The sequence below is a fragment of the Nansenia antarctica genome (genome assembly GCF_963989245.1).
Source record: "Nansenia antarctica genome assembly, chromosome: 6".
Lineage (NCBI taxonomy): Eukaryota > Metazoa > Chordata > Actinopteri > Argentiniformes > Microstomatidae > Nansenia > Nansenia antarctica.
Window position 1 is genome coordinate 41,326,286 of NC_137676.1, and position 24,376 is coordinate 41,350,661.

General features: G+C 43.8%; 3 protein-coding genes and 1 pseudogene across 4 annotated transcripts; 2 read left to right on the forward strand and 2 right to left on the reverse strand.

The window, feature by feature from the left end:
* The first annotated feature begins 307 nt into the window (after positions 1-307).
* Positions 308-12,962, forward strand: LOC308160545 (ATP-dependent RNA helicase DDX19A-like; annotated as a pseudogene). The gene is made up of 10 exons: positions 308-365; positions 8,258-8,393; positions 8,504-8,596; positions 8,917-8,953; positions 10,924-11,013; positions 11,244-11,358; positions 11,607-11,784; positions 12,025-12,262; positions 12,414-12,576; positions 12,721-12,962. The product of its transcript is annotated as an ATP-dependent RNA helicase DDX19A-like (transcript).
* An 818-nt stretch (positions 12,963-13,780) lies between these two features.
* LOC308160546 (UBX domain-containing protein 10-like) lies at positions 13,781-14,464 on the reverse strand (the record flags this gene model as incomplete). Its single annotated transcript, XM_080534486.1, has 1 exon — positions 13,781-14,464. The coding sequence occupies one exon, from the start codon at positions 14,462-14,464 to the stop codon at positions 13,781-13,783; it is 684 nt and encodes a 227-aa protein (XP_080390612.1).
* Positions 14,465-15,949: 1,485 nt separating this feature from the next.
* Positions 15,950-17,683, reverse strand: cptp (ceramide-1-phosphate transfer protein). The gene is made up of 2 exons (XM_080533647.1): positions 17,376-17,683; positions 15,950-17,112 (listed from the first exon to the last, which is right to left on the reverse strand). Exons 1-2 carry the CDS (start codon positions 17,507-17,509, stop codon positions 16,590-16,592), a joined length of 657 nt encoding a protein of 218 aa, XP_080389773.1. The 5' UTR covers positions 17,510-17,683; the 3' UTR covers positions 15,950-16,589.
* Positions 17,684-18,303: 620 nt separating this feature from the next.
* Positions 18,304-24,186, forward strand: ints11 (integrator complex subunit 11). The gene is made up of 17 exons (XM_080533724.1): positions 18,304-18,506; positions 18,686-18,783; positions 19,005-19,078; positions 19,243-19,471; positions 19,658-19,756; positions 19,846-19,880; positions 19,995-20,133; positions 20,236-20,300; positions 20,541-20,730; positions 20,964-21,047; positions 21,163-21,249; positions 21,626-21,788; positions 22,199-22,309; positions 22,445-22,506; positions 23,120-23,262; positions 23,419-23,545; positions 24,012-24,186. The coding sequence occupies exons 1-17, from the start codon at positions 18,479-18,481 to the stop codon at positions 24,072-24,074; spliced, it is 1,797 nt and encodes a 598-aa protein (XP_080389850.1). The 5' UTR covers positions 18,304-18,478; the 3' UTR covers positions 24,075-24,186.
* The last annotated feature ends 190 nt before the right edge of the window (positions 24,187-24,376 follow it).

A 24,376-nucleotide genomic window follows, 5' to 3' on the forward strand; every position in this document is an offset into this window, starting at 1 on the left:
TAGTTGAAACCAGTGTGTTCGTGTATTTAGACATTTCTTTATTATTTACCCACTAGCAAGTAACTGAAACCACAATGTTCAGTCTGGACTAAGCTAGGCAATGCATTGTTTGTTAGCTATGCTAGCATTGTTGTAGCTACGGTACGATTGTGGTAAAGTATGTCTACGTTGTAAAAGTTGCGTGAGCGCATTTATATGACGTCAGGACCAGACCATGCTGCGAAAATCGCTTATGGGGATCACCGATTTAGGGATCACGGGATCACCGATTTAGTGCAGCTGTTGGTTGAGTACTGTGTTTTCAATCATGTTCATTGGAGACTCGCGACCGGCGGCAGTAACTCGGTTTCCTGAGAACGAAAGAGGTAAGCGGCCAATTTTCAGCTGTCACCCAGCCTAGACAGGTGCCTTGCTCTCTATGTTATTCTGATACCACCTAATTGACTTAACCGGTAACATGACATGGAGGTCGACATGATCCATTTTAAAATATTAATACAATGAGTAGGACTAGGCCAGTTATACACAATGAGGCAATTTCATGTTTTGACAAGTTTTCTGAATTTAATTTAGCACCTGCCATGTTGAGATCTGACAACTAGTGAAAAGACAGATCTATCCAGGGGCCGCGGGTGTAATTTCACTTTAATTCCTTTGGGTTATTTTCGTATCGAAGGGGCCCCATGGCGATTCAATCAAAAAAGAATATCTTAAATGTAACAGCCCAAATAAATGTAATTAGAGGAAACGTGTTAGCCTATGTGGCATACAGAAATGTTAGATACCTAGTCGTAACACGGTAATAACTGTTTGACAACGCCACCCTCACACTGTAGAGGTGAGGGACCCTCAAGTTCCCCACTAGGACGGGTCCGGAATTAACTGAACCAGAGGCTGGTGTACCCAAAATACAATTAGTTTATTACAAGATTATAACAATAAACCAAGGCACAATAATCACTCTCAAATGGTGAAGGCCTATAAAAACAGGGCTACTAAAAAGGGGAAGGGGGGGGGGGACCTGTGGGTGGACTCTATCCTTAAAGGCAGACAAACGTGAACCGTTGCTTAAAAGGTGCATGCAAACACAGCAAATAGTGTAGGCTAGGAATTCTTAGTGGGCAATACACGGCACACAGTGAGTTCAAAAGACAACCATAAAATGAGGGCTCTAAGTATCACGGCACACAAGCAACCTTTAGTATAAAAGCACAGCAAACTGGGAAAAGTAGATAAGGGAACACGTCCGCTCTACACTCCAACAGGTCAGGGATAGTTCAATATCAAACTGCTCTAAAACCACTGCAAGACTAAAAACATAATGGCACAAGGGTAGGAAAAAAACAATGGATAGGACAAGGTAGCGTGGACCTCCTATAGAAAGCATAATATTACATTAGTCACATTAGTTAAACCCACAGAATATTACAATAACAATGGACTATAAATATACCTTTGAATTTAAACATACCTTGATACTCTGAGGCTCTATGCCTGAAGCATCAATAAAAGTTTGGCTGAGTGACCATGTGGCTTCCAAACAAATGGGTGCAGAGAATCCTTCCTCACCAACCACGACTAGGTCTGTGGGAAATACATTAGCACTTTAGACAGGATTCCTCCTCTAGTCATCAAACATTGTGTGAAAGGTTTGGATTAAAACATACCGCAATAATCTGGAAACAATGCTTGAAGCAGTGACCATGTGGCTTCCAAACAAGAAGGTGCAGAGAATGAGTCTGAGGTACCCACCCCCCTATATCTCCTTCCAGTCACCACTGGTGCTGGGTCCTAGTGCTATACCGGTCACACCTATGAAAAACGTGTAACTGCATGAAAAAAGGTGTGTATTAAAAAACAACAACAAGACACTTGACAGAACTGTTGTTCGGGATGTAGTTTCCGCCTGTGAGACATTTTTGACACACATCTTACTTAACCTCATCTTATCCACCTCATTTTTCTGGTTTTCTGCTCGAAATGACATGCCCACAGTGAATATAGACAGGGGTGCACATAACTTTTTGGGGCCAGTGCTCAGAGGAGCACCTAGGGATGCTGCTTGGTGCTCCCCGAGCTCGCGAGTCACGACCCGTCCCACAGGATGGATAAAAAAGGGATACATGGATAACTTATATTAGCAAAACGTCATTTATTCATAAATAAAGATGAACGAACAAATGATTGTGTGCAAAACAAAATAAACAAATGCAAAATCAAATGACTGCTCTTTAAGCATGAAAGTCTGTCAGACTCCTTTAAACACAATGAAATCAACTGACATCTCTTTAAGCACTAACTGAATGTCTGTTCTTTAAACACAATGAAATCAACTGACATCTCTTTAAGCACTGCTCTGTTCTGTAAACACTGAAATCAACTTTTCAACAAAAAGTTACAGCCTAAGCATTTATTTATGCTACAAGCTTAATCATCATCATCACTGCTCTCTTGACTGCTGTAAATTATCACTCCTCAATTTCAACCATGGTAGAGGATGTTGTAGGGCAGGCCATCACTTTAAATAGCTCATTATTTTGATTGTGCAACAAAGTCTTTTTTTTCTTCTTTCTTTTAATAGAATTCCAAACCATATTCCCTGGGTCAGGGGTCTAGGTGCGATAATGAAGCTGTAAAACAAACGTCTGAACGTTTGAAAGCTTCAGAGAAAAGAAACGTGAAGTCCCTTGGTGTTGTTTTTCCTTTTAGCGACGAGTCATTCGGGACTGAATTTTCACGTGTCGGCGTGATAACCATGCGATACGCGATACGCGGTACGCGGAATGAAAGTACTAGTTACGATACTTTCCGAATGTTTTCGTGAGGGGAGTCGCCGTGGTCGTCGTGATGGATTACTCGTCGGGCCTTCGGCTGAGGGGACGGCAAATAGTTACTTACTTGGTGGGGCTTGCTTCTTGGACCCAGCTGTTGGTGCGCAAAAGCGCTGATCTGCCGCTGATCTGCCGCGCAGCATGCATTTTGGCGACGCATGCGCACTGGCGCACCAGTTATGTGCACCCCTGAATATAGAATATCTCCACAATCACAAGGGCCTTCATAATGATATTGTTATCAAATGAAAGCTAACACCTGTGGGGTGGCTGTAGAAGTGTCAGAATCAAAATCTATGTTACTGTGTCAGAGCAAATAGAGCTAGAACATTATAAAACATCTCAAATTCAGTCTCCGCCTAAAAAAACAACAGCTTTTACAGTGAATATCACCTTGGAAACCTGATGAATAAGCCCAAATCATCTAGGAATCAGTACTCCAGGGTCTTATTAGTACTTGTGCCAAAGTCGATGCTAGTAATGTGAGCAAATGCAACTTTGTACCTGTTTTAGTACATGTATGTTTAGGCGGACACCTATATGTTTAGGCCATTTGGAGATATGTTGGCACCATCTTTGACCTTTGACCTTTCTCATGTATCAGATTTCTTTTTTTTTTTTCTTTTTTTGGGGGATTTTTTTGGGTTGGCCGACCAATGGTATGGAAATTCGGCGTTGAAACCGGACATGACACATTCTCCAGTTGGAGAAAACTGGATGTGACTTAGGCCGTGTTTACCGTCTCTGTAAAAAAATGGTGGCATCGTATAGCATGCAAAGTTGTGAATTTTTTTTGATATCTTTGAAGAGAATTGATCGAGGTAAACTCTTTATATCACTTCGGATGCCCATGGGGGTCCGTTGGCTCCTATGAGGTTAAACCAGACCGTAAAACCTGGTCGCTACCAGGTTTGTTCTCAAGGATTGGTTGCAACCACCAGTAAATTATTTGAGCCACATTCATGGAACGGAACTCGAGCTGAAATTATCGCGAATTATCATCTTAGCTCTAATCGTGCTTGGAGGAACAGCCCCTAGTCCGGGGGAAAGCTGGGCTTTTACGCGGCCCAGGAGAGTCTTCTCCAAGACCTCCATGGGGCCGGATGTGAGCAAAGTTAAGATGGGCAGTTTGGTTATTTTTTGACAGCAGAGGCTTCTTCCTAGCAACCCTCCCACGAATGCCATTTTGATTCATGTTCTTCTCATTGTTTAAGCATGCACAGTTATCTGAGATGCAGCAAAATATTATGTTTGGGTTGGTTTTTACCAGATGTTTGTGGGTTCTGTGGCTCTTGGGGATATTTTGGAAGGGTGTCCACTTCTAGGCCGAGTTGCTGTCATGTTAAATGCTCCCCATTTGTAAATGATTTACCTCACAGTGGATTTGCCTCACAGATATGGAGTTCATATCTTATATAGCTTTCCACAGACTGATGTGCTCGTTCTAACCTCTTCCTGATGTCTTCTGAGATCTCCTTTCCTCTCGGCATGGTGTGTTTTGACTGTATGGGTAACACAAAACTGACCAGGTTTCTTATCTCTATTTATCAGAGTCCCACCCAAACTCTTTCCTAAAGATCTCTCCTTCAACTGGTTCATTTGGTACCCAATTATTTACCCACCAGATTCTACTTACCTACTTGATTTAACACTAGAACAGCCGTGCCTTTTTACCTGCTTAAAGAACCGCCTCTTTAAAATGCTATCCTGCTATTTACACACTATTTAGTTGGCCGCTTGTAAATTAGCCTGCTTCCTACACAGAAAAACTGCAAAATAGCTTTAAACTAGCTTATCCTGAAGTGATATTGAAAATGTAAAGGAGGATACTGGGTGGTAGAACTCACATATCTAGGAAAAGTCATGAAAGGAGGGTCCTGAAATATGATGGAGTGCAAAGATATAAACATGTATTTTACTCACAAGCTGATTAAGTGTTAACCAATGCAACCTGGGTATCACTTATTTTTGCACCTGCACTTATTTCTTTATAATGTAGTTTTTTACTACACACATGATCCCCTCTAAACCAACATGGAATTGGTAAATATAAACATGTTATGTCAGAAAACAAATGGTTCTGATTAAATAAAGATTTCATAGTAAAAACAAACTGTAAGATTTGCCATTCTAGCTTGCGTTAATTAGGGCAGGAACACCAGCAACAGCTAACCATTTCGCGGAGGAAAAACACACACACTGCTCACTTCAGTTTAGCTAACACCGGAAAGAGGCTTACTTTATTTGCACATGCTTATTTATAGATTAGTCGCACCTTGGTGACATCACACATGAGAACATATATGAGAACACATGACTTCACCATTTTTAATCATCAAAGAACGTATCCAATTAAAAGTCCTCATCCTCACATACAAAGCCCTCCATAGCCTGGCCCCCCCTTACCTGACTGACCTCCTTCTCCCCCACCGCCCTACCCGTACCCTCCGATCCTCATCCATTGTTCCCCTCACTGTCCCACCCTCAAAACTCAAAGGCTTCGGTCACCGTGCCTTTTCACGAGCCGCACCCCGCCTCTGGAACTCTCTCCCTCAACCACTCAGAGACTCACCCTCACTCCTCACTTTTAAATCCCACCTCAAAACCTACCTGTTCTCCCACGCCTACAGCCTCCCCTACCCCTAGCCATCTCCCCCATCCCTGCCACCCCCGCCCCCCCCCCCCTGGACATGCATACAACCTCCCCTATCCCTAACCATCTCCCCTAACCCTCCCACCCCCCTCGTTAACTCTGTTCTATGTGCTCATGTTATCTGTTGCTTGTTGTTTCTGTGTTTTCCGTTTTTCCCATATTGTCAGCGTCTTTGAGCCTCGGAAAAGCGCTATATAAATCTAATGAATTATTATTATTATTATTAAACCCAGCAAGTCCCGCAGTATCTCCATTGTCAAAGGCAAGCTCGCCAATGAGAGGTTCCACGTCAACAACGAGCCAATACCAACAGTTCTGGAGAAGCCTATCAAAAGCCTTGGCCGCTGGTATAGCGCAGAACTCAAAGACTCGAAGCAGGTGGAACAACTCAGGCAGGATACAATCAGTGGCCTCAAGCAGATCAACAACACTGCTCTCCCTGGGAAGCTGAAGCTGTGGTGCTTTCAGTTTGGGCTGCTGCCCCGTCTCATGTGGCCAATTTCCATCTACGAGGTCACACTATCCCATGCCAACCGGCTGGAGAGACTGGTGAATGCACAAGTGAGGAAGTGGCTTGGACTGCCGAGAGGCCTTAGCAGCATAGGCCTGTTTGGCAACGGAGCCCTCTCCCTACCAATCTCAAGCCTGGTGGAGGAGTACAAATGTGCCAAATCAAGGCTGGAAATGACTCTCACAGAATCCCGGGATCCATTCGTCAGAGGTGCTGCTCCGATCCTAGCAACGGGGAGGAAATGGAAGCCATCTGCAGCAGTTGCGGTGGCAAAGACCGCCCTCAGACACCGGGATATAGTGGGGCATGTCCAACATGGCAGAGGGGGCCTTGGTTTGGAAACAACAACACCCACATGGCAAAAGGCTACTCCAACCGAACGGTGGAAGATGGTGGTTGAGGAGGTGCGCCACCAGGAGGAAGCAGCCAGGTGCGCCAAGGCAGTCTCCCAAGCCCAGCAAGGCCGCTGGATGAAGTGGGAGAGCGTGGAGAGGAGGAAAATCACATGGAACGAGCTGTGGAGCATGGAGTCTAATAGGCTAAGTTTCATCATCAGAGCCACATATGATGTCCTGCCCTCTCCTACCAACCTACATCTCTGGTATGGAGAGGGCCCAGCCTGTCTCCAGTGTGCAGCCCCAGCAAGCCTCAAACACATCTTGGTGGGTTGCAAGACCAGTCTAACTCAAGGAAGATACACCTGGCGCCACAACCAAGTGCTAAAGTGCTTGGCTGCCGAACTTGAGCACAAGAGGGTAACCACCAACGCCATGCCTCTAAATGCCCAGACTACCTTTCCACGGAAAACAATCTTCATCCGGGAAGGGGAGAAACAGCGGACCAAGCCATCACCTCCAGACTCAGGCCCACTGAACGCAGCCCGGGATTGGGAAATGCGGGTAGACCTCAGCCAGAGGCTCACCTTCCCACCCGAAATTGCAGCGACCAACCTGCGCCCAGACCTAGTCCTCTGGTCCAAGTCCTGCCGGCGTGTCTTCATCGTAGAACTGATGGTCCCATGGGAGGAGGCCATCGATGAGGCATTCGAACGGAAGAGGCTGCGGTATGCCAACTTAGCAGTCGAAGCAGAGGGGCGGGGCTGGAACGTGAAGGTGTGGCCAGTGGAGGTGGGCTGCAGAGGCTTTGTAGCCAGCTCCACCACAAGGCTCCTGAGGGCAGTAGGGATCAGAGGACAGGCCCAACGGAAGGCAATTAAAGAACTGTCCACTGCAGCAGAACGGAGCAGTCACTGGCTGTGGCTGAAACGTAGGGACCCAACATGGGCTCCCAAATGACCACGTGGTGCCACCGTGCGACACACACCCAGGCCTGATCAGCCTGTGGTGGGCCAACCTCGGCAGAGGGTGTCTTGTGATAAATGGCCGAAACACCCAATGAGGTCGGGGACCACAACTGAAGATGTGTCGTACTGGTGGCACCACGTGATCATTGCCAAATTCCACTCCACCCAAGAGGACATCTCCAACTCCACTCAGTCAATTGTTGTGCTAATTATTTAGGGATTTTAACATCTAGTCCTATTAAGAATCCTGTATTTGACAGATTGAATTGAATCTGAGCACAAACTGAATTGTATTCGACAGATTGAATTGTATTCAATTCAGTTTTCATTATTTTCATTCAGTTTTCAAATTCAGTTTCTCTAAATACAATTCAGTTCTCTAAATACAATTAAGTTTTACTCAAAATACAATTCAGTTTTACTCAAAATACAATTCAGTTTTTCTCTAAATACAATTCAGTTTTACTCAAAATACAATTCAGTTTTTCTCAAAATACGAGTTCAGTTTTAGAGGCACTCATCCGGGGACTCTGGGCTACACGTGGTTGCAAAAGATTGATCAGTGAATAAGAACTGCCCACTCTCTGGGAACGATTACATATCTGTCAATACTTCTAATTCAAACAAAACGTGTTTATTTCTTTGTTCAGTTTGGCTCCTTGGGGATAAGAGATAGAGGTGATGCTGCATCAAGGAAGGAAACAAATGGTAAAACCAGGGATTTTGTTATGAAGAACTAATAACAGTTAACATGGGTTTAAAAACTACTCCACTGCATTAATATGTGTTAGGTGACAGTTTTGTTGTTTTAGTTCCTCCAGGCACTGCAAAAGTAGGACAAGTGGAAAATGGTAACAAGGCAGACGACGAAGATAAAGGTGTGAATTCTCTGGGTTTATACAGTATCTAGTATCTAGCTGCCTAGACAGGTTTGTCACGGTTTTCATCTTGTCTTACAGAGGATCGAGCAGCCCAGTCATTGTTGAACAAGCTGATACGCAGCAATCTGGTGAACACCACCAACCAAGTAGAGGTTCTTCAGAGAGATCCTAACTCCCCTCTTTACTCGGTCAAGACATTTGAAGAGTTGAGACTGTAAGTCCTCCCATGGTATCAATTCAATTTAGACTTGTATGTTTGTTGTTGTTGTTGTTGTTGTTGTTAATATTGTTGTTGTTGGTGGTGGTGGTGTGTGTGTGAGATAAGAAACCTCAGCTGCTTCAGGGAGTGTATGCCATGGGCTTCAACAGACCCTCTAAAATCCAGGAGAATGCCTTGCCCATGATGCTGGCAGAGCCGTGAGTACCTCATTTATTTATAATTTTTTATTGAGCTAAATGTTAGTGTTTAGCCTCAATGTGATATTGATCAACAAAGTAATTCATCCGTACAAATGTCTCTTTGGGGACAATAAAGGTATTGATTTATTTATTGATACTGTTTATAAGCCCTAGAGCAATAGTTGAATAATCAAACCTTTGTTTAGCCTAATATTAATCTCAAATTAGTTCTACTCACGTATACCATCACTGGCTTGTTTGCTTTCACACTAAATTCAGTAAAATGATCTACTTTTGTCACATGCCGACCCGATAGTCCCCAATTATTCTCTCTTCAGTGTGTATGTTCCCTCTGGTTCCAGACCTCAGAACCTGATTGATTGATTGAATTGATTGATTGATTGATTGAAAACCTTTATTGTCCCCAATGGGGAAATTTAGTTGTCAAACAGCTCAGTTAGGGCAGAAAACATTCAATACAGAAAACAGAAAACATTCAATAAAATACATAAAACAGTGCAGGCTCAATAAGTAAAAAGTTCCAAAAGTTCCAGCTCCAGGTCTCCCCCACCCTGCAGGGCCTGGTTGTAGAGTCGGAGTGCAGCTGGGACAAAGGACTGTCCAAATCTTTTTGTACTTTGACGGGGGAGAACAAATCTGTGGCTGAACTTGCTCCTCATCCCCGCCAGCTCGCAGTACATCGGGTGGGAGGGATTGGCCAGCATGGCCGCCAGTTTTTTCCCCATCCTCTGTTCTGCCACCACCTCTAGGCTGTCCAGCCCGGTCCCCACCACAGAGCTGGCCTTCTTCACCAGTTTGTTTAGCTTCGCAGCATCCCTGGCACAGATGTTTCCACCCCAGCAGGCCACGGCGAAGAACAGAACGCTGGCAACCACCGACTGATAAAACATTTGCAGCAGCTTGTTGCAGACACCGAAAGACCTCAGCCTTCTCAGGAAAAACAGTCTGCTCTGCCCTTTCCTGAGAAGAGCCTCGGTGTTGTCAGTCCAGTCCAGTTTGTTATTAATTTGTACTCCCAGGTACCTGTAGGAGTCCACCCTCTCGACTTCCAACCCCTTAATGGTGATGGGGGCTGGGGTCCTTCCCTTCCTCCTAAAATCCACCACCAACTCCTTTGTTTTGCTGGTGTTAAGCAAAAGGTAGTTGGTGTCGCACCACTGCACAAAGCTCTCCACCAGGGCCCTGTACTCCTCATCCCTGTCATCTGTGATGTAACCGACGATAGAGGAGTCATCCGAAAACTTCTGCAGGTGGCACTGGTCGGAGCTAAACTGGAAGTCGGAGGTATAGAGGGTGAAGAGAAAGGGTGACAGAACAGTTCCCTGGGGGGCACCGGTGTTGCACACCACCACCTCAGACTGACAGCCCTGCAGTCTCACATACTGACGCCTGTCTGTGAGGTAGTTGTGGATCCAAGCCGTCAGGGAGTCCTCCACACACATCACTGCTAGTTTGTCAGCCAGCAGTGATGGCTTGATAGTGTTAAATGCACTGGAGAAGTCGAAGAACATGGTCCTCACCATGCTCTGTGGCCTCTCCAGGTGTGTGTAGGCCCTGTGCAGCATGTAAATGATGGCATCCTCCACCCCCATGCTCTCCTGGTATGCAAACTGCCGGGGGTCCAGGAAGTCCTTCACCTGGGGCTTAAGGTGTTGCAGCACTAGCCTCTCCAGGATCTTCATGACCTGTGGTGTCAGGGCGACAGGTCTGTAGTCGTTTGGGGTGCTGGGCCGTCCCTTCTTTGGCACTGGGACGATGCAAGAGGTCTTCCAGAGCTGTGGCACCCTCCTCAGTCTTAGAGATAGACTGAAGAGATGTTGGAATGTGTCCGCCAGCTCTCCAGCACACACCTTCAGAACCCTGGGGTTGATGTTGTCTGGACCTCTGGACTTGTTCACATTCACCCTGGAGAGCTGCCTTCTCACCTGCTCAGATGTTATAAAGCTGTGAGTACCGGTGTCTCCAGGTGTGAAGCATGCTCCCTGGCTCCTGGTGTTGGTAAGGGGGGGCAATTGCTGCTGGGGTGTGAGGGGGTCAGGGGGAGTGGGGGCTAATGTTGCCAGGGGTGCGGTACATTGGAGAGGGGAGGAGAGGGTCGGGGGCTGTGGGGGGTGACAGGGGGATGGTTGGTCAAACCTGTTAAAGAAGCAGTTCAGGTCATCCGCCTGCTCTCGGGTCCCCTCCACCACAGTATGTGGCTGCTTGTGGCCCGTGATCTTCTTGAAACCCTTCCACACCTCCTTGGAGCTGTGGGCCACTAGCCCGCCCTCCAATTTCCTCCTGTATTCCTCTTTGGCTGCTCTCAGCTCCTTCTTCACCTCCTGATTGCGCAATCACAGTCCGGCACAGGTAAAACCGCTGCCTTCGTGCTGGCCATGCTCAGCCATGTTGACCCAGCTAAGAAATGGACTCAGGTAAGTGAACATCTCCACTCATATGGGGCTTAGCTTTAGCCGTTAGACCTCTGCATAGGTCACCCACAGGTCCAGACTTTGTTATACAGAGGATTTATGATGGGGGATGTTGTTGTTGTTGTTGTTGTTGTTGATTAGCTGCAGAGTATACGGTAAAGAGAAACATTAGGTACAGTAGCTTCTGGTTAAGTGAGCCAAACTGAAATACATATTTTTTTGCCCCCCCTTAGTGTCTTTGCATTTCCCCAACATACGAGCTAGCTTTGCAGACTGGTAAAGTCATTGAACAGATGGGGAAATTCTAACCTGAGGTCAAATTAGCATACGCCATTCGTGGCCATAAATGTAAGTGTCAAAGCTTTTTATTCCTTCACATTAAATGTTGATTTATAATTTTTCTGGCATATGCTTTCCAATGTTGCTGTAAGAAACTGCTTCAAAATCTGGGTAATGATTGTAATTAGTGCAGGTGCTCTCTAACCCAGAAAACATGAGAATGACACAAATATGCAATTTTTCACAACATGCTGTATTGTAGAATTTAAATGCTTGAAAGCTGCCTGTTATGTGGCTCCGTGTCCTACTCTACGCAGTGGAGCGGGGGACCAAGATTCAGGAGCAGATCATCATCGGAACACCTGGCACAGTCATGGACTGGTGCGTCAAGCTGAAGTTCATTGACCCCAAGAAGATCAAAATCTTTGTCTTGGATGAGGCAGATGTCATGATCGCAACACAGGGCCATCAGGACCACAGCATTCGGATCCAAAGGTGAGCTCCCCTTGAAATAAACATAATAAAAACTAAACTTTGTCATTACTCTTACCCAACTAGTAGGTTACATGAATCACATTCACTCTGATGACAGACACCTGCAGTTGGATTGTTCTTTTTACACTATAGGAGGGTGTTTACAGCTTTCTCTGTTGCTACCCAAACCCAGACAGTTAGCTATCTCTAGCTTTGTTTGTCCTCCTGTGTCCAAGTATGTCTATTACTCCATCCATGCAGAATGTTGCCAAAAGAATGTCAGATGCTGCTGTTCTCGGCCACATTCGAGGACTCAGTTTGGAAGTTTGCTGAGAGGGTTGTGCCAGACCCCAACATCATCAAGCTGAAGCGTGAGGAGGAGACCCTGGACACCATCAAGCAGTACTACATGCTATGCAACAATGAGGAGGAGAAGTTCTCAGCACTCTGCAATATATACGGAGTCATCACTATTGCACAGGCTATGATCTTCTGCCGTGTGAGTCCTCATCCTATCCTAAGTTACATGTATCTCTTGAAATTATTATGTTTATTTGATAGGTATAATGCACAATTAGGTTGAGTCTCATCTGTGTGGACTTTTTTGATTGACTGTCGTAACAAAGAGAAGACCTTTGCCTCCTCTTCAGACTCGAAAGACTGCTGGTTGGCTGTCAGCAGCACTGTCCAAAGAGGGCCACCAGGTGGCACTCCTGAGTGGGGAGATGACAGTGGAGCAGAGAGCTGCTGTCATCGAACGCTTCAGGGAGGGCAAGGAGAAAGTTCTGGTGACTACTAATGTATGCGCCAGAGGTAATTACAAAATGCTAACATTTGAAAGTCATATTAATGTAACCATTTCAGTTAGGAAGATTATTGTTTTGTGTTCACTTACTTAAACTTTGAAGAGTTTTCATGTTTTGTTTTATTTTTGCATTTATTTTATTTATAATGCAGGCATTGATGTGGAACAAGTGTCCATGGTGATCAACTTTGACCTTCCTGTGGACAAAGACGGGAACCCTGACAATGAGACATACCTTCACCGGATTGGTCGCACGGGACGTTTTGGCAAGAGGGGGCTTGCAGTCAATATGGTTGACAGCAAACACAGCATGAAGATTCTCAACAGAATCGAAAAACATTTCAGTATGTTTGTTTCTTTGTCTAGATTGAGCACTCAAGATTTGACATATTGATGCATCCAAAAGACAGGGTTCACACTAACTGTTTACACTTTCCCCCCTCCATAGACAAGAAAATAGAGAAGCTTGACGCTGAGGATCTTGAGCAATTAGAGAAAAATCACTACTGAAGTGGCTCCAAACATGAAACACTCATCATTTCATTATTTATGAGGATTATATGCTTTATTGACCAAAATACTATATTGTTTTGTTGTACCACAGTGAATATGCAATATTTTGGACCGTGCTTGAACTAAACTAGTCGAAGGGAGTTATTGGCTATGAAACAAATAAATAGTAGCTCCTGAAACTATTCACTTACATTCTGCACTTTTTTGTTTTATAGTTCTTTGCTAATGGTACTTGTTATAATAAATATTGACTACTATCTCTGCCTCTTGTATAGTTTTCTTTACCCTTTGTTGGTTTCAATAAAAATAAATAACAGAGACAACAGGTTTAGTTATTATTTACCACAAAAAAAGCGAAAAGAGAATGTAGACCTATTTGATACCAACCTATAGTACAGTACAGTACGGTATGTGGGAAATGCTTACAGAACAGTAATATTCAAGTAAAAAGCTTACAGTGATATTGGTGATCAAATGTCAACTAAACCCTGAGATACTGTGGTAGTACAGTTAAAATGATTAATTAGGCAAAACACACATTCCCACTGTTGATTGAGTCAGATTTGTCTTGAACAATGAAAACATTGTTATTTTCTAGATTGCAAAAAATAATACATGTTTAATATACATATTTGTTCAGCAAAATAGAATTTAGAATAAAATGTTTAATGTCAGACTGATTATGTCATCCATCTGAGTTTAAGTAGAATCCAATGAGCTGTCCTCTTGAGAGACGCACAGTAATGACCTGTTCAAGATATCACATTGGGCCAAAGTCAGGTTCAGGTCTTTGAAGGTCCTGCGGGGGACATCCATAGTTTCAATGATACCATGCTCATACAGTGTCCCAAATCTGGCCTCTGCAGTGGCTCTCACCGTCAGTAAGGTGTCTGTAGGTAGGAAGTCTTGCTGAAACCTCCTCCCACATGGGACTCGGATGGCAAGAAGCAAACCTGGCTGACCGCCAGGGGGGAACACAGAAGGGTTCTCTGTCTCTCTGATCGTCACACCTGGGTCTAGAGGTTTGGGGCAGACCGTGCAGTGGACCTCAGACACATTATCCATCTCAGGATTGCTACGGGACGCTGGCTGGAGACTCACGGAGGAGAGACAGTGTTCACGCCGAGCCTGAACAATGAGGTTGTCAGACAGACTGAGCTTGGAAGTCTTCTCCTCCATGCCTCTCGAGGAGTCATCCTTTGATGGCTTCTTCTCAATGGAGGGGAGGGGCTTGTACTTATTCAATGACAGTGAAGGTACTGCAGGAACAGACTGCAGGAGATCTGTGACTTGGTCTGCACTCAGCTGGCTGTTCTGTCTGAGTAGAGTGTGGGAGCGGAGACAGCGGTCTGACCTGTCATAACCCATCATCCTGGGAGGCATAGGGGTCACCGGCCTATTTTGGGAGGCATCCATATGCAGGTCGTGGGTGGGTTTACTACGGTTACGCCGTTTAGAGGATTTTGGCCTGGTCAAATGCATGCTTCTCCACTGAACTCCAATCTCGTAGGTCTTTAGCCGTTGTCAAGGCAGAGTCCAGATTATTCCTCTCAATCTAAAGATGGGGTATAAACATTTAGAGAAATAGAAATGGGTTTACCTGTGACATTATTTCAGACCTGGTCAGTGAGTCACACTTACTTCTTTAAATCAAATCAAACCTTATAATTCATCAAAAAGACCCAACTGTTTAGAAATTATTCTGGAATTCTGGATTCAGAAAAGCAGAAAAGCAAAATTCAGAAAAGCAAAAAGCATCTAATATAGTCAAGTTGCCACTAATGGCCAGCAATGATGCCCAAGATGTCCATGCTGACGTTACTTTACAGCTGTTGACAGAGTTGTTGGCTAAAGCCAAGGAATGTAATACGATGACATTATTATGAGTATCTTATTACATCCGTGGCTAGTCTAGAGCCATGCTAGCTAGTACAGTAGTTACCCCTCCGATCCTCACTTGTTGTTGATTCGTGGTTAAAACAGCCAGCTAAACTGAACATTTTTGCCAATAAAAATACCAATCTTGCAAGATAAGAACTCTAACAAACTGAAACATCCCGCATACCTTGCTTGCATTTAGAGGAAAAACAGCTAATTATCAATTTTCCATTTCAGTTTCAATATTCAAGCGGAATGTATCTCAGCGTCTGTGAAGTGAAGTAACCAACGCAGATGCGTTCCCATGACAACCAGGCTCGCGCGCCAACAGGTGGAGACAGGGAGAGCGCGCCGCCTGCTGCAAGGTGCACGGAGGAGCCTGCAGCATCCATTACATGCCGAGCTGTTTATTTATTTATTTTATTTGTAGAGGGACAATGCATATTAATGAACATTACAAATGTAAATACGCCTGATTTAGCCAGAAGGCTAATTTTCATCCAGTTTCTCGCCAGTTATAAAAAGGCTTCCTGAAAAGATAAAATAACATCACAAAGCACATTTAGGTAATACTGTACATGACATAATAAGTCATCAAATGCAAGACAGGTCATTAAAAAAGATAAATGGATAAGCCCATACAATAACAACACAGTACAAGCAAGCAGTTATGTATGTATGTTATGTTATGTATCTACATTCTCTCAACACCGTCCCAGTAGATGGGCCTGAGAGAAATGTCTTTATTGGTATTTAAAGACAACCTAACCCTAACCTAGATTAAAAGTAACTAGAAACAAATGTATTTGTTGGGGACCGTGAGCAATATTGAACATGAATGCAAGCTTGAGGCATTGCATTTAGCAGCTCATTTCCATCCACAGTGGTAATTTCCATCCACGTACAAGCACTAGTTACTTACAAGCAAATGGGAAAAAATGACAAAGAAACAGTATGGCAGAAAAGGAAGAAAAACAACATTCTGTCCTCAACAAAGTTTAATCCATTTGCTCATGTCAACAGATGAAATACAAATTGTAATACATCTTTATAGACTGTACACAACTTTTTTTTATCAATTAATGTATAGGGTACAATAGGAATTAGACCATTTGTTTGTAAAATAAGATAGACAATCTATAAACCTGTACAGTACTCGTTGTTTGGTACCTGTACTGTAGCAATGACAATAAAGTCCATTCATACAAGGCAATTTGCAATGAGATTATCAGGTTTAGTTTACTATTAGTAGTAGTAGTATAATATACTATATTATATTTTGTTGAAATAATACAAGACCAATTTTAAGACATAAACTACTCATTTGCACACACAATGAAAACTCAACATAAGAAGAAAGCTAACATGTTGTCATTTTATGCAGTATAGCCTACTGAACAAAACCGTGCCAGTAATATTAGATTAGATTAGATTCAACTTTTTCAAATATTATTGATATGTAACATTCATTGGCTTTGTCATATTTGTAATTAATAGTTAGTTATTCAATGCCATATGTATACATCACAATACACCCTCTATACAATGGATGTGGTCAGGAGCAGCATGGCTTGTCAGCCTATAGGACGCTGGCTGGACCAGTACTACAGTACAGTACTTCCCATACTCTCTACGGCAAGTCAAGCAAATTGTGCTGAGAATATAGGTCCTCTGTCACCTGGTACACCTCAGAGATGAGGGGAATGGCTTCCCCTAGCATGGTCACCACCTGTTCTGGGGTGCCTACGTTCATCACCTCGAAGAATGTGGGGCGCCCTGGAAGGGCACAGAAGGCCATCCCCGCAGCCTTGCGGATGATCCAGGCATGGTGTGGGGACAGTGACTCGTTGTAGGCCTCAGAGCACATGACAGAGGTCTTGCTCTCCTCTGTGCTGGTGCGCAGACGTTCCAAGAAGAGCTCCAGCCATCGGAGGGCCCGGTGGAGCCTCAGGAGGGTGCGGCAGCCTGACTCAGAGAAGCTGCCTCTCTTGGTTAGGTCCACCCGTTCGTTCTCCAGCTCATACTTCACCATAGACTGGATAGTGACATAGTGTGCCCCATTCTCTCCATTGAGATGGTTGACCAAGATTTGGATTTTGTTGACAGCATCCTTGGAGATGAAGGTGAAGACACTCCCCAAGCTGTTCATGAATCTGGACATAAAAGGACAATCACCCAATTAGCTACACCATTAGTTCAGCATTGGTATTTCAAGAACTGTGCATTGGTTCACTACCATACAGTATGGTGATGACATTCACACATGTTGATGCATGTTCCAGCACTAAATGAGACAATCACAATAACTAAATGAATGTTGCAATGCAAGTGTAGTAAAGACAGGATCACCACAGGGCGTAAAAGATTGGACAGCAGGACCTGAACACACTAAGCAGCATTTAGCTAAATGACTTACCTTATAAGACCACGCCATCCAGCGACATAATGTTCAATGAACACTTCTTTATTTTCTGAGAGGCATGATTTAAAAGTGTCAAGAACCTCTTGTAAACTGAATTTCTGCTCCTCCAACGCTACAGAATCTGCCATCTCTACCCGGAAGTATGTGGATCAACAATCAATTATTAATAAATACACTTAACGATTGTTTACTAGCTAAATGGAGGTCTCCATAATCACAGTAGTGTCTCGTTTCAACCAATAAGCACGGTGGTTTAAGCAGTCATCGCAGTTCAAACGGCATCGCGACCTCTCGGATCCACTTTATCGTAGTAATGTTGTCGGTAGTATCTCTCATATTGCTGCCGGGGATCATGCGCTCTGCGCAGGCAGGTGTGCAGATGTGACTCTCGTGAAGTGAGGCAGCAGCCAAAGCACCAGGGTTGCCAGATGGGGGGGGGGGACGAGTACCGCCGAATGGGTTACTTTTGATCACACTGGGCCGGGGGTTGAGCTGGATAAATAGCATTGAGGCGGTATCAAAAATGTCACTGCCTGAAAGTTCCAAAATGCGTTAAACAGTTAAACAGTTAAAACACACACCCTAGTAGCTACATACAATATACCGTTTTTTATTTATTTTACAAACATCATTGGCAACAGACATACAATTTAGGGGCAGGAGATGGGCACCTGCGCAATAGTAATTAGAGGTTTTTATTTCTGACAATAACGATACGTTTTGGGCTAGTTTTGGGGTGGATTTAGCGGTTTTTAGACCGCGGTTAGGCTGGAAATTGTCAATCCCATCTGGCAATCCTACAAGGCTTTGGTTGGTCGATAGGGGGCGACTGTGTAGCGTGCAGAGAGATACACGCACCAACGAGAAGAAGAGCGCTCTGCGCAGTAGCTTTTAGCAACACATGCTATATTGTGATCATCCAGTTAAATAATAAACAGAACACGTTGTCGTAGAGAAACGTTCGTTCATAATTAACCGGCCGCTAGTGTTATCTGGCTGGCTCCACACTCTTCATGCTAGCTAACTACAACACTTAGTTGAACTGCCTTCTTGAGCAGTAGTGAGTAATTTTCCAAAATATTGATATCAGACTCAGGATGCCTGAGATCAAAGTGACACCGCTGGGTAAGTAACTCCATAACTAACATTATGCAGGATTCACTACACTCTGTACTTTAGCTATATACCTAACTGTTATTAGTTGTGGATAACCAAGGGTAAACAACAGCCATAAAAGCATGATATTGTTGTGAAATCACCAGGGAGGATGAGATATTAATTTGTACCCATTGTGTCGTTCTCAGGTGCTGGACAAGATGTTGGTCGTAGCTGCATCCTGGTCTCCATTGGAGGCAAGAACATTATGCTTGACTGTGGGATGCACATGGGATTCAATGACGATGTAAGACAGCTTACTTCATTGTACAACTTGTATTGTCATAAGTGCATTTGTCAAGCTGTGATCTCAGTATGCCAGCTGCAAAATGTTAGTCAGGACCTTTACTGGAATACTGTTTCATCCCAACAGCATGTTTCCTTTTCTAATCTGTGCCCGAAACTGAAATGTTGCTTAAGTATTTTTCATTCCTTACTGACATTATATATACGTAACTGTTTTTCCAGAGACGTTTTCCAGATTTCTCCTACATCACCCAAAACGGACGCCTGACTGAATTCTTGGATTGTGTGATTATTAGGTTTGTGGTCAGCTTTGTAGTCTGGTATGAACTATCTTTTCATGATACTTACTACCTACTCCTCTGCATGGGAACAACCTCACCTGGTTGAATTCATTCATCTTAGAAAAGTAGCTTTTCATTTTTGACTAATCACATCAACCTTCCTGTATTGTCCATTCCAGCCACTTCCATCTGGACCACTGTGGTGCTCTGCCATACATGAGTGAGATGGTGGGCTATGATGGGCCCATCTACATGACCCACCCCACCAAGGCCATCTGCCCCATTCTACTGGAGGACTTCAGGAAGATCACTGTGGACAAAAAGGGAGAGACCAACTTCTTCACATCTCAGATGATCAAGGACTGCATGAAGAAAGTAGTGCCTTTGAACCTCCACCAAACTGTCCAGGTGCAGAGCTGAAAATGCCTTTGATTTGACCAGATGTTAAAAGTACAGAAAATATTGATCAGTGATACAGTATTTTTAACACCTGCTCTATCACTATCATCATAGTGGCAAAGAAGGTACTTGTGATGGATAATTAATAATACTTTTCTTATTATTGTAATGTTCCTCTGTTGATTCTGTCATTAGGTGGACGATGAACTGGAGATCAAGGCTTACTATGCAGGTCACGTTCTTGGGGCTGCGATGGTGCAGATCAAAGTAGGATCCGAGTCTGTGGTCTACACTGTGAGTATTATGAAACCTGGGCTTATTATTGATGAAGTGAATGGGATTGTGATTGCCTTTGAATAATTTCTGGTATCTGTCATCCGTAGGGGGATTACAACATGACACCTGACAGACATTTAGGGTAAGTGTTATTCTTTTGCTGTAGGGCGTGTTGTGTATCCATTTGAAAACCCATTCAGATTTTCTGACCAAAGCCTATGTGTCTTACCCAATTTATGCTCTGTTTTGTTAATAGAGCTGCATGGATTGATAAGTGTCGCCCAGACATCCTCATATCAGAGTCGACCTACGCCACCACCATCCGCGACTCCAAGAGGTGCAGGGAGAGGGACTTCCTGAAGAAAGTGCACGAGACGGTGGAGAGAGGAGGAAAGGTGAGGAGAAACAAACAGATGTAGATGCAGATGTCCCTCCAGTGTTCAGACATTTCTCATCTCCTTTCTGATGTGCTGATAGAGGAAATGTTCTATTCTCAGGTTCTCATTCCCGTCTTTGCCCTGGGAAGAGCTCAGGAGCTGTGTATCTTATTGGAAACTTTCTGGTACGGTCTTGTTTGGTCCCTTTGGTGTAGCCTTTTTTAGAGGGAATTAATAATGGGGAGAAAGATTTACTGTGCTGGTAAGTTGAGTAATGTCCCATGACATAGAATTACATTTTCTGTTTTATTGGGAAGACTAGTTGAGCCAATGCCCTTGGTCTTAAGCCCGACAGGTATTGGCCTAGCTTGCTGATCAGATCACAGAATGATGGCACGCTTACAATGTCTCCTTTCATTACACAGGGAGAGAATGAACCTGAAGGCACCCATCTACTTCTCTACTGGGCTCACAGAGAAAGCCAACCACTACTACAAACTGTTCATCACCTGGACCAATCAAAAGATTCGCAAAACCTTTGTACAGAGAAACATGTTTGAGTTCAAGCACATCAAGGCCTTCGATCGCTCCTACGCAGACAACCCTGGACCAATGGTGCATAGCATAATCATCATCATCATCATCATCATCATCATCATCATCATCATCATACTTTTCAACATTGTTTACACATTGATATGTGCTTTAGTTTAAGATCAATTCAATGCTTTGTCCTTTATAGATAATGTTTTTTTATTAAGCCTTTGATATTCAGTACATTCTTTATAGACCTGTTTAAAAAGTTGATGATTCTTGTAGGAACTGAACAGAATTGTTTGTCCTCTCAGGTGGTGTTTGCTACCCCAGGGATGCTGCATGCTGGTCAGTCTTTACAAATCTTCAAGAAGTGGGCCCATAATGAGAAGAATATGGTGAGTAGAATTCATTGTATCAATTCAATGGTCAAGTTGAGTACAAGTTGAGTGCATTTTCGGTATGTTTGCTAGTTGAATAAAGATGTAGTGATGCCAAACTTTTCTTCCCTAGTTAATCATGCCTGGGTATTGTGTGCAAGGCACGATTGGACACAAAATTCTGAATGGTCAGAAGAAACTGGAGATGGAGGGAAGAACGGTAATGCAAATACAGATAGAATTGTACATCATATCTGCTCTGTATCCACTGATATATACGTTTTAATAAATGAAGTTGTACTATCAAACTGTATTTCCTCAGTTATACTGCAGATGGATACAGTATTATTAACCTTTATTTGTACACGGTGTCCCACTGAGACCTCTATTCCAGGGGGAAATAAACAAAACAAAGTACATTCAAAATCACAAAGAATTACAACAACAATCATATTAATTATAACAACACAGTACTTTTCTCTAATGACCCTAACCCTTTACCAAGGTCTTAAGTCGATGAAAGTAGTAAGTATGAAATGGAGTGATATGAGCTTGTAGAGGTTTGCCTCCTGACCTCCCCTTTGTGGCCCCTGCAGGTGGAGGTGAAACTGCAGGTGGAGTACATGTCCTTCAGCGCTCACGCAGACGCCAAAGGCATCATGCAGCTGATCCGCATGGCGGAGCCCCGCAACATGCTGCTGGTGCACGGGGAGGCCAAGAAGATGGAGTTCCTCAAGGACAAGGTCGAACAGGAGTTCAGTGAGTGCAACCAGGGTGTCCTCGTACTGTACTCTAGTGTACCACAATATGTTTTAGGGTCAAAATCATAGTGCTACAGACAGAACAAAGCAGACTATCAGAACCAGAGAAATTTCTGTTCACGTTTTATGTATTGTAGACATATGTTTGCTTACACTATTACCACTTCTTGAATTATAAAGCACTTAACAAGAACTGTACAATTATAAAAAAGGAATCGTTATGCTACTCTAGGAATTTCTCCTGGTGCTACACAATGAACAAAAACACATACAGAAAACATTCACTAGAAGACTTGCTTTGAAGTGCACACAGTACACAAAGAGTACATAGTTTTGAAAGTTCATATGTTTATCAGGAGCCCTGATATGCGGTGGTATTCCTCATCTCTATGTCTGTGGTTTTACAAGGTATCAACTGCTTTATGCCAGCCAACGGTGAGACGTCCACAGTGACCACCAACCCCTGTGTCCCAGTAGATATTTCACTCAACCTGCTCAAGAGGGAGATGGCCCTGGGAGGTAGGTTGCCCTGGTAATTCAGAGGCTTGTGAAATTTCTATCCATCTCTCTCTTGCTCGCTCTCCATTTCTTGCCCGCTCTCTCTCTCTCTCACATCTTATATGTATTATATTCATGTTTTGTGATGCTTCACAGGACCCTTGCCTGACCCCAAGAGGCCCCGCACCATGCATGGGACCCTGATCATGAAAGAAAATGTAGGTTTTGCATTGCAAACCAACTGACATCCATTATTGTTTCATTCATTATTGTTTTTTCTGGTGGTTGTTTTGTCTTCAGTTGTAATAGAACATACAGTATATTGAGCTGCTGCCACTTTGCCAGGGCTTCCTTATAAAAAAGCCTGGGCCCAGGCCCGGCCCGTGGACTTTTGGTTGGGGGGTGGGTGGGGGCTAGCGCAGTTTTTGACAGATATTTTGATGGGGGGGGGGGGGGGGGGGGAGCTAGTGAACTTTTTTCATTGACCGGTGTTTCGTCAATGGAGGTAGCACAGTTTTTGATTGACAGGTGGTAGCTTGCGCTTAATCAACTGCAAAAGTGTGACCCCCTCTAGTGGTTGTGGCCTTAAGGAACCGCATAGACTGATTATGCCAGTGGCAGGCCCTGCCTGTGCCTCACCCATTGTCTTATGACGGATAGCGGAACTCTGTCCATACTGATGCTTTATGGCAATCCATGTCACGTTAGAATGACAGCTGTAGTAAGACAATGGGTCCTCATCGTAATAGTTAGGTAAAACAGATGAACAGATAACAACAAATAACAGTAGTTTTGCTCTGTGTTTCCCTCTCCCCGCCTCCCTGAACGCAGAGTCTCCGGCTGGTGTCTCCAGAACAGGCCCTCATTGAGCTGGGCCTGAACGAACACCAGCTGCGCTTCACCTGCCGTGTGCAGCTCCAGGACCCTCACAGCGACACAGACACACTCCACAGGATCTACACACACCTCAAGGGGTAAGAAGACCCACTGACACACCTCAATATTATTACAGTAGAGTACTGTATAAACTTTATAAAAAGGGGTCCCGTAGTCAGGAAAAACTCTGGGCCCTCGCTACAATATGATAATGATATGACTTCCTTCCCTAATCTCCGTATTGTGTTATGCAGCGTGCTAAAAGGTTACACCCTCCAGCACCTCCCAGACGGTACAGTCATGGTGGAGTCTATTGTCATCAAGGTGTCCTCAGCTGATGACCCCAACACCAAGGTTCTGCTGCTCTCATGGAGCTATCAGGTAAGCCACGGGGGAGGGGAACGTGGTCTCTTAAGCTGTCACTTTTACACTCTGGAGGAGAGAGCAGCACTTGTGGTCTCTCTCTGGGGGAGAGCAGCCCACCTCGGAGGAGCCTGTGGTGTACGCTGCAAGTGTCACCGGATGTGTGACACATTTGCTCAAAATATAACCGCTAAATAAGTTTGTTCTTAACGTCATGATATCTTCTATTAATGGCAATCTTAACAACCAATGAAGGACCAAGCTTGAACTCAAATGATTTGTACATCTCCTAACTTTCAATTTAAAGTTGTGAGATTACTTAGGGGCATTGATCTAAAACATTTCGCTATACTTGTAGCAACCACCAAGTTGACCTTGTTCAAGTTTCCATCTTCACCTACTATTTAAAACCTCTAGGTTAGTATATTTCACGTTAGAGCAGCAGACTACAAATGCTTTCAACCTCTTGTGATGTATTTCATAGGATGAAGAACTGGGGAGCTTCCTGTCCACTCTGTTGAAGAAAGGACTTCCAGCAGGATTGTGAGAGCCCTATGTTCAGCTTAACCTTCTGTCAAATGTAGTTTGTTGTATAAAGTTTTTTTTTTTATATATATAAATAAGACAAAAGTAAGGATTTCAGGATATCATTTGGTATTACTCTTGTTCAGCCATTTTGTGATTTTGTTAAGTGGGGAACATAATAAAAGAAATCTGTGTAAGCAAAATATGAAAATGCAATATTTACATTTGTTGCAATGTATTTACAGTATACATGTATATACAATGTTGGCAGTTGTTTTTACAATATGAAGAATCAAGTGTTACAAATTGCAATAAATCTAATTC

Bases quoted from the DNA above. Each gene is read 5' to 3' on its own strand.
- ints11 (XM_080533724.1), top strand. From the start codon at position 18,479: ATGCCTGAGATCAAAGTGACACCGCTGG. The intron at 19,881-19,994 runs GTAAGTGTTATT...TTTTGTTAATAG, and splicing joins ACACCTGACAGACATTTAGG to AGCTGCATGGATTGATAAGT. The intron at 22,310-22,444 runs GTAGGTTGCCCT...GATGCTTCACAG, and splicing joins GAGGGAGATGGCCCTGGGAG to GACCCTTGCCTGACCCCAAG.
- cptp (XM_080533647.1), bottom strand. From the start codon at position 17,509: ATGGCAGATTCTGTAGCGTTGGAGGAGCAGAAATTCAGTTTACAAGAG. The intron at 17,113-17,375 runs GTAAGTCATTTA...TTTTATGTCCAG, and splicing joins GGATGGCGTGGTCTTATAAG to ATTCATGAACAGCTTGGGGA.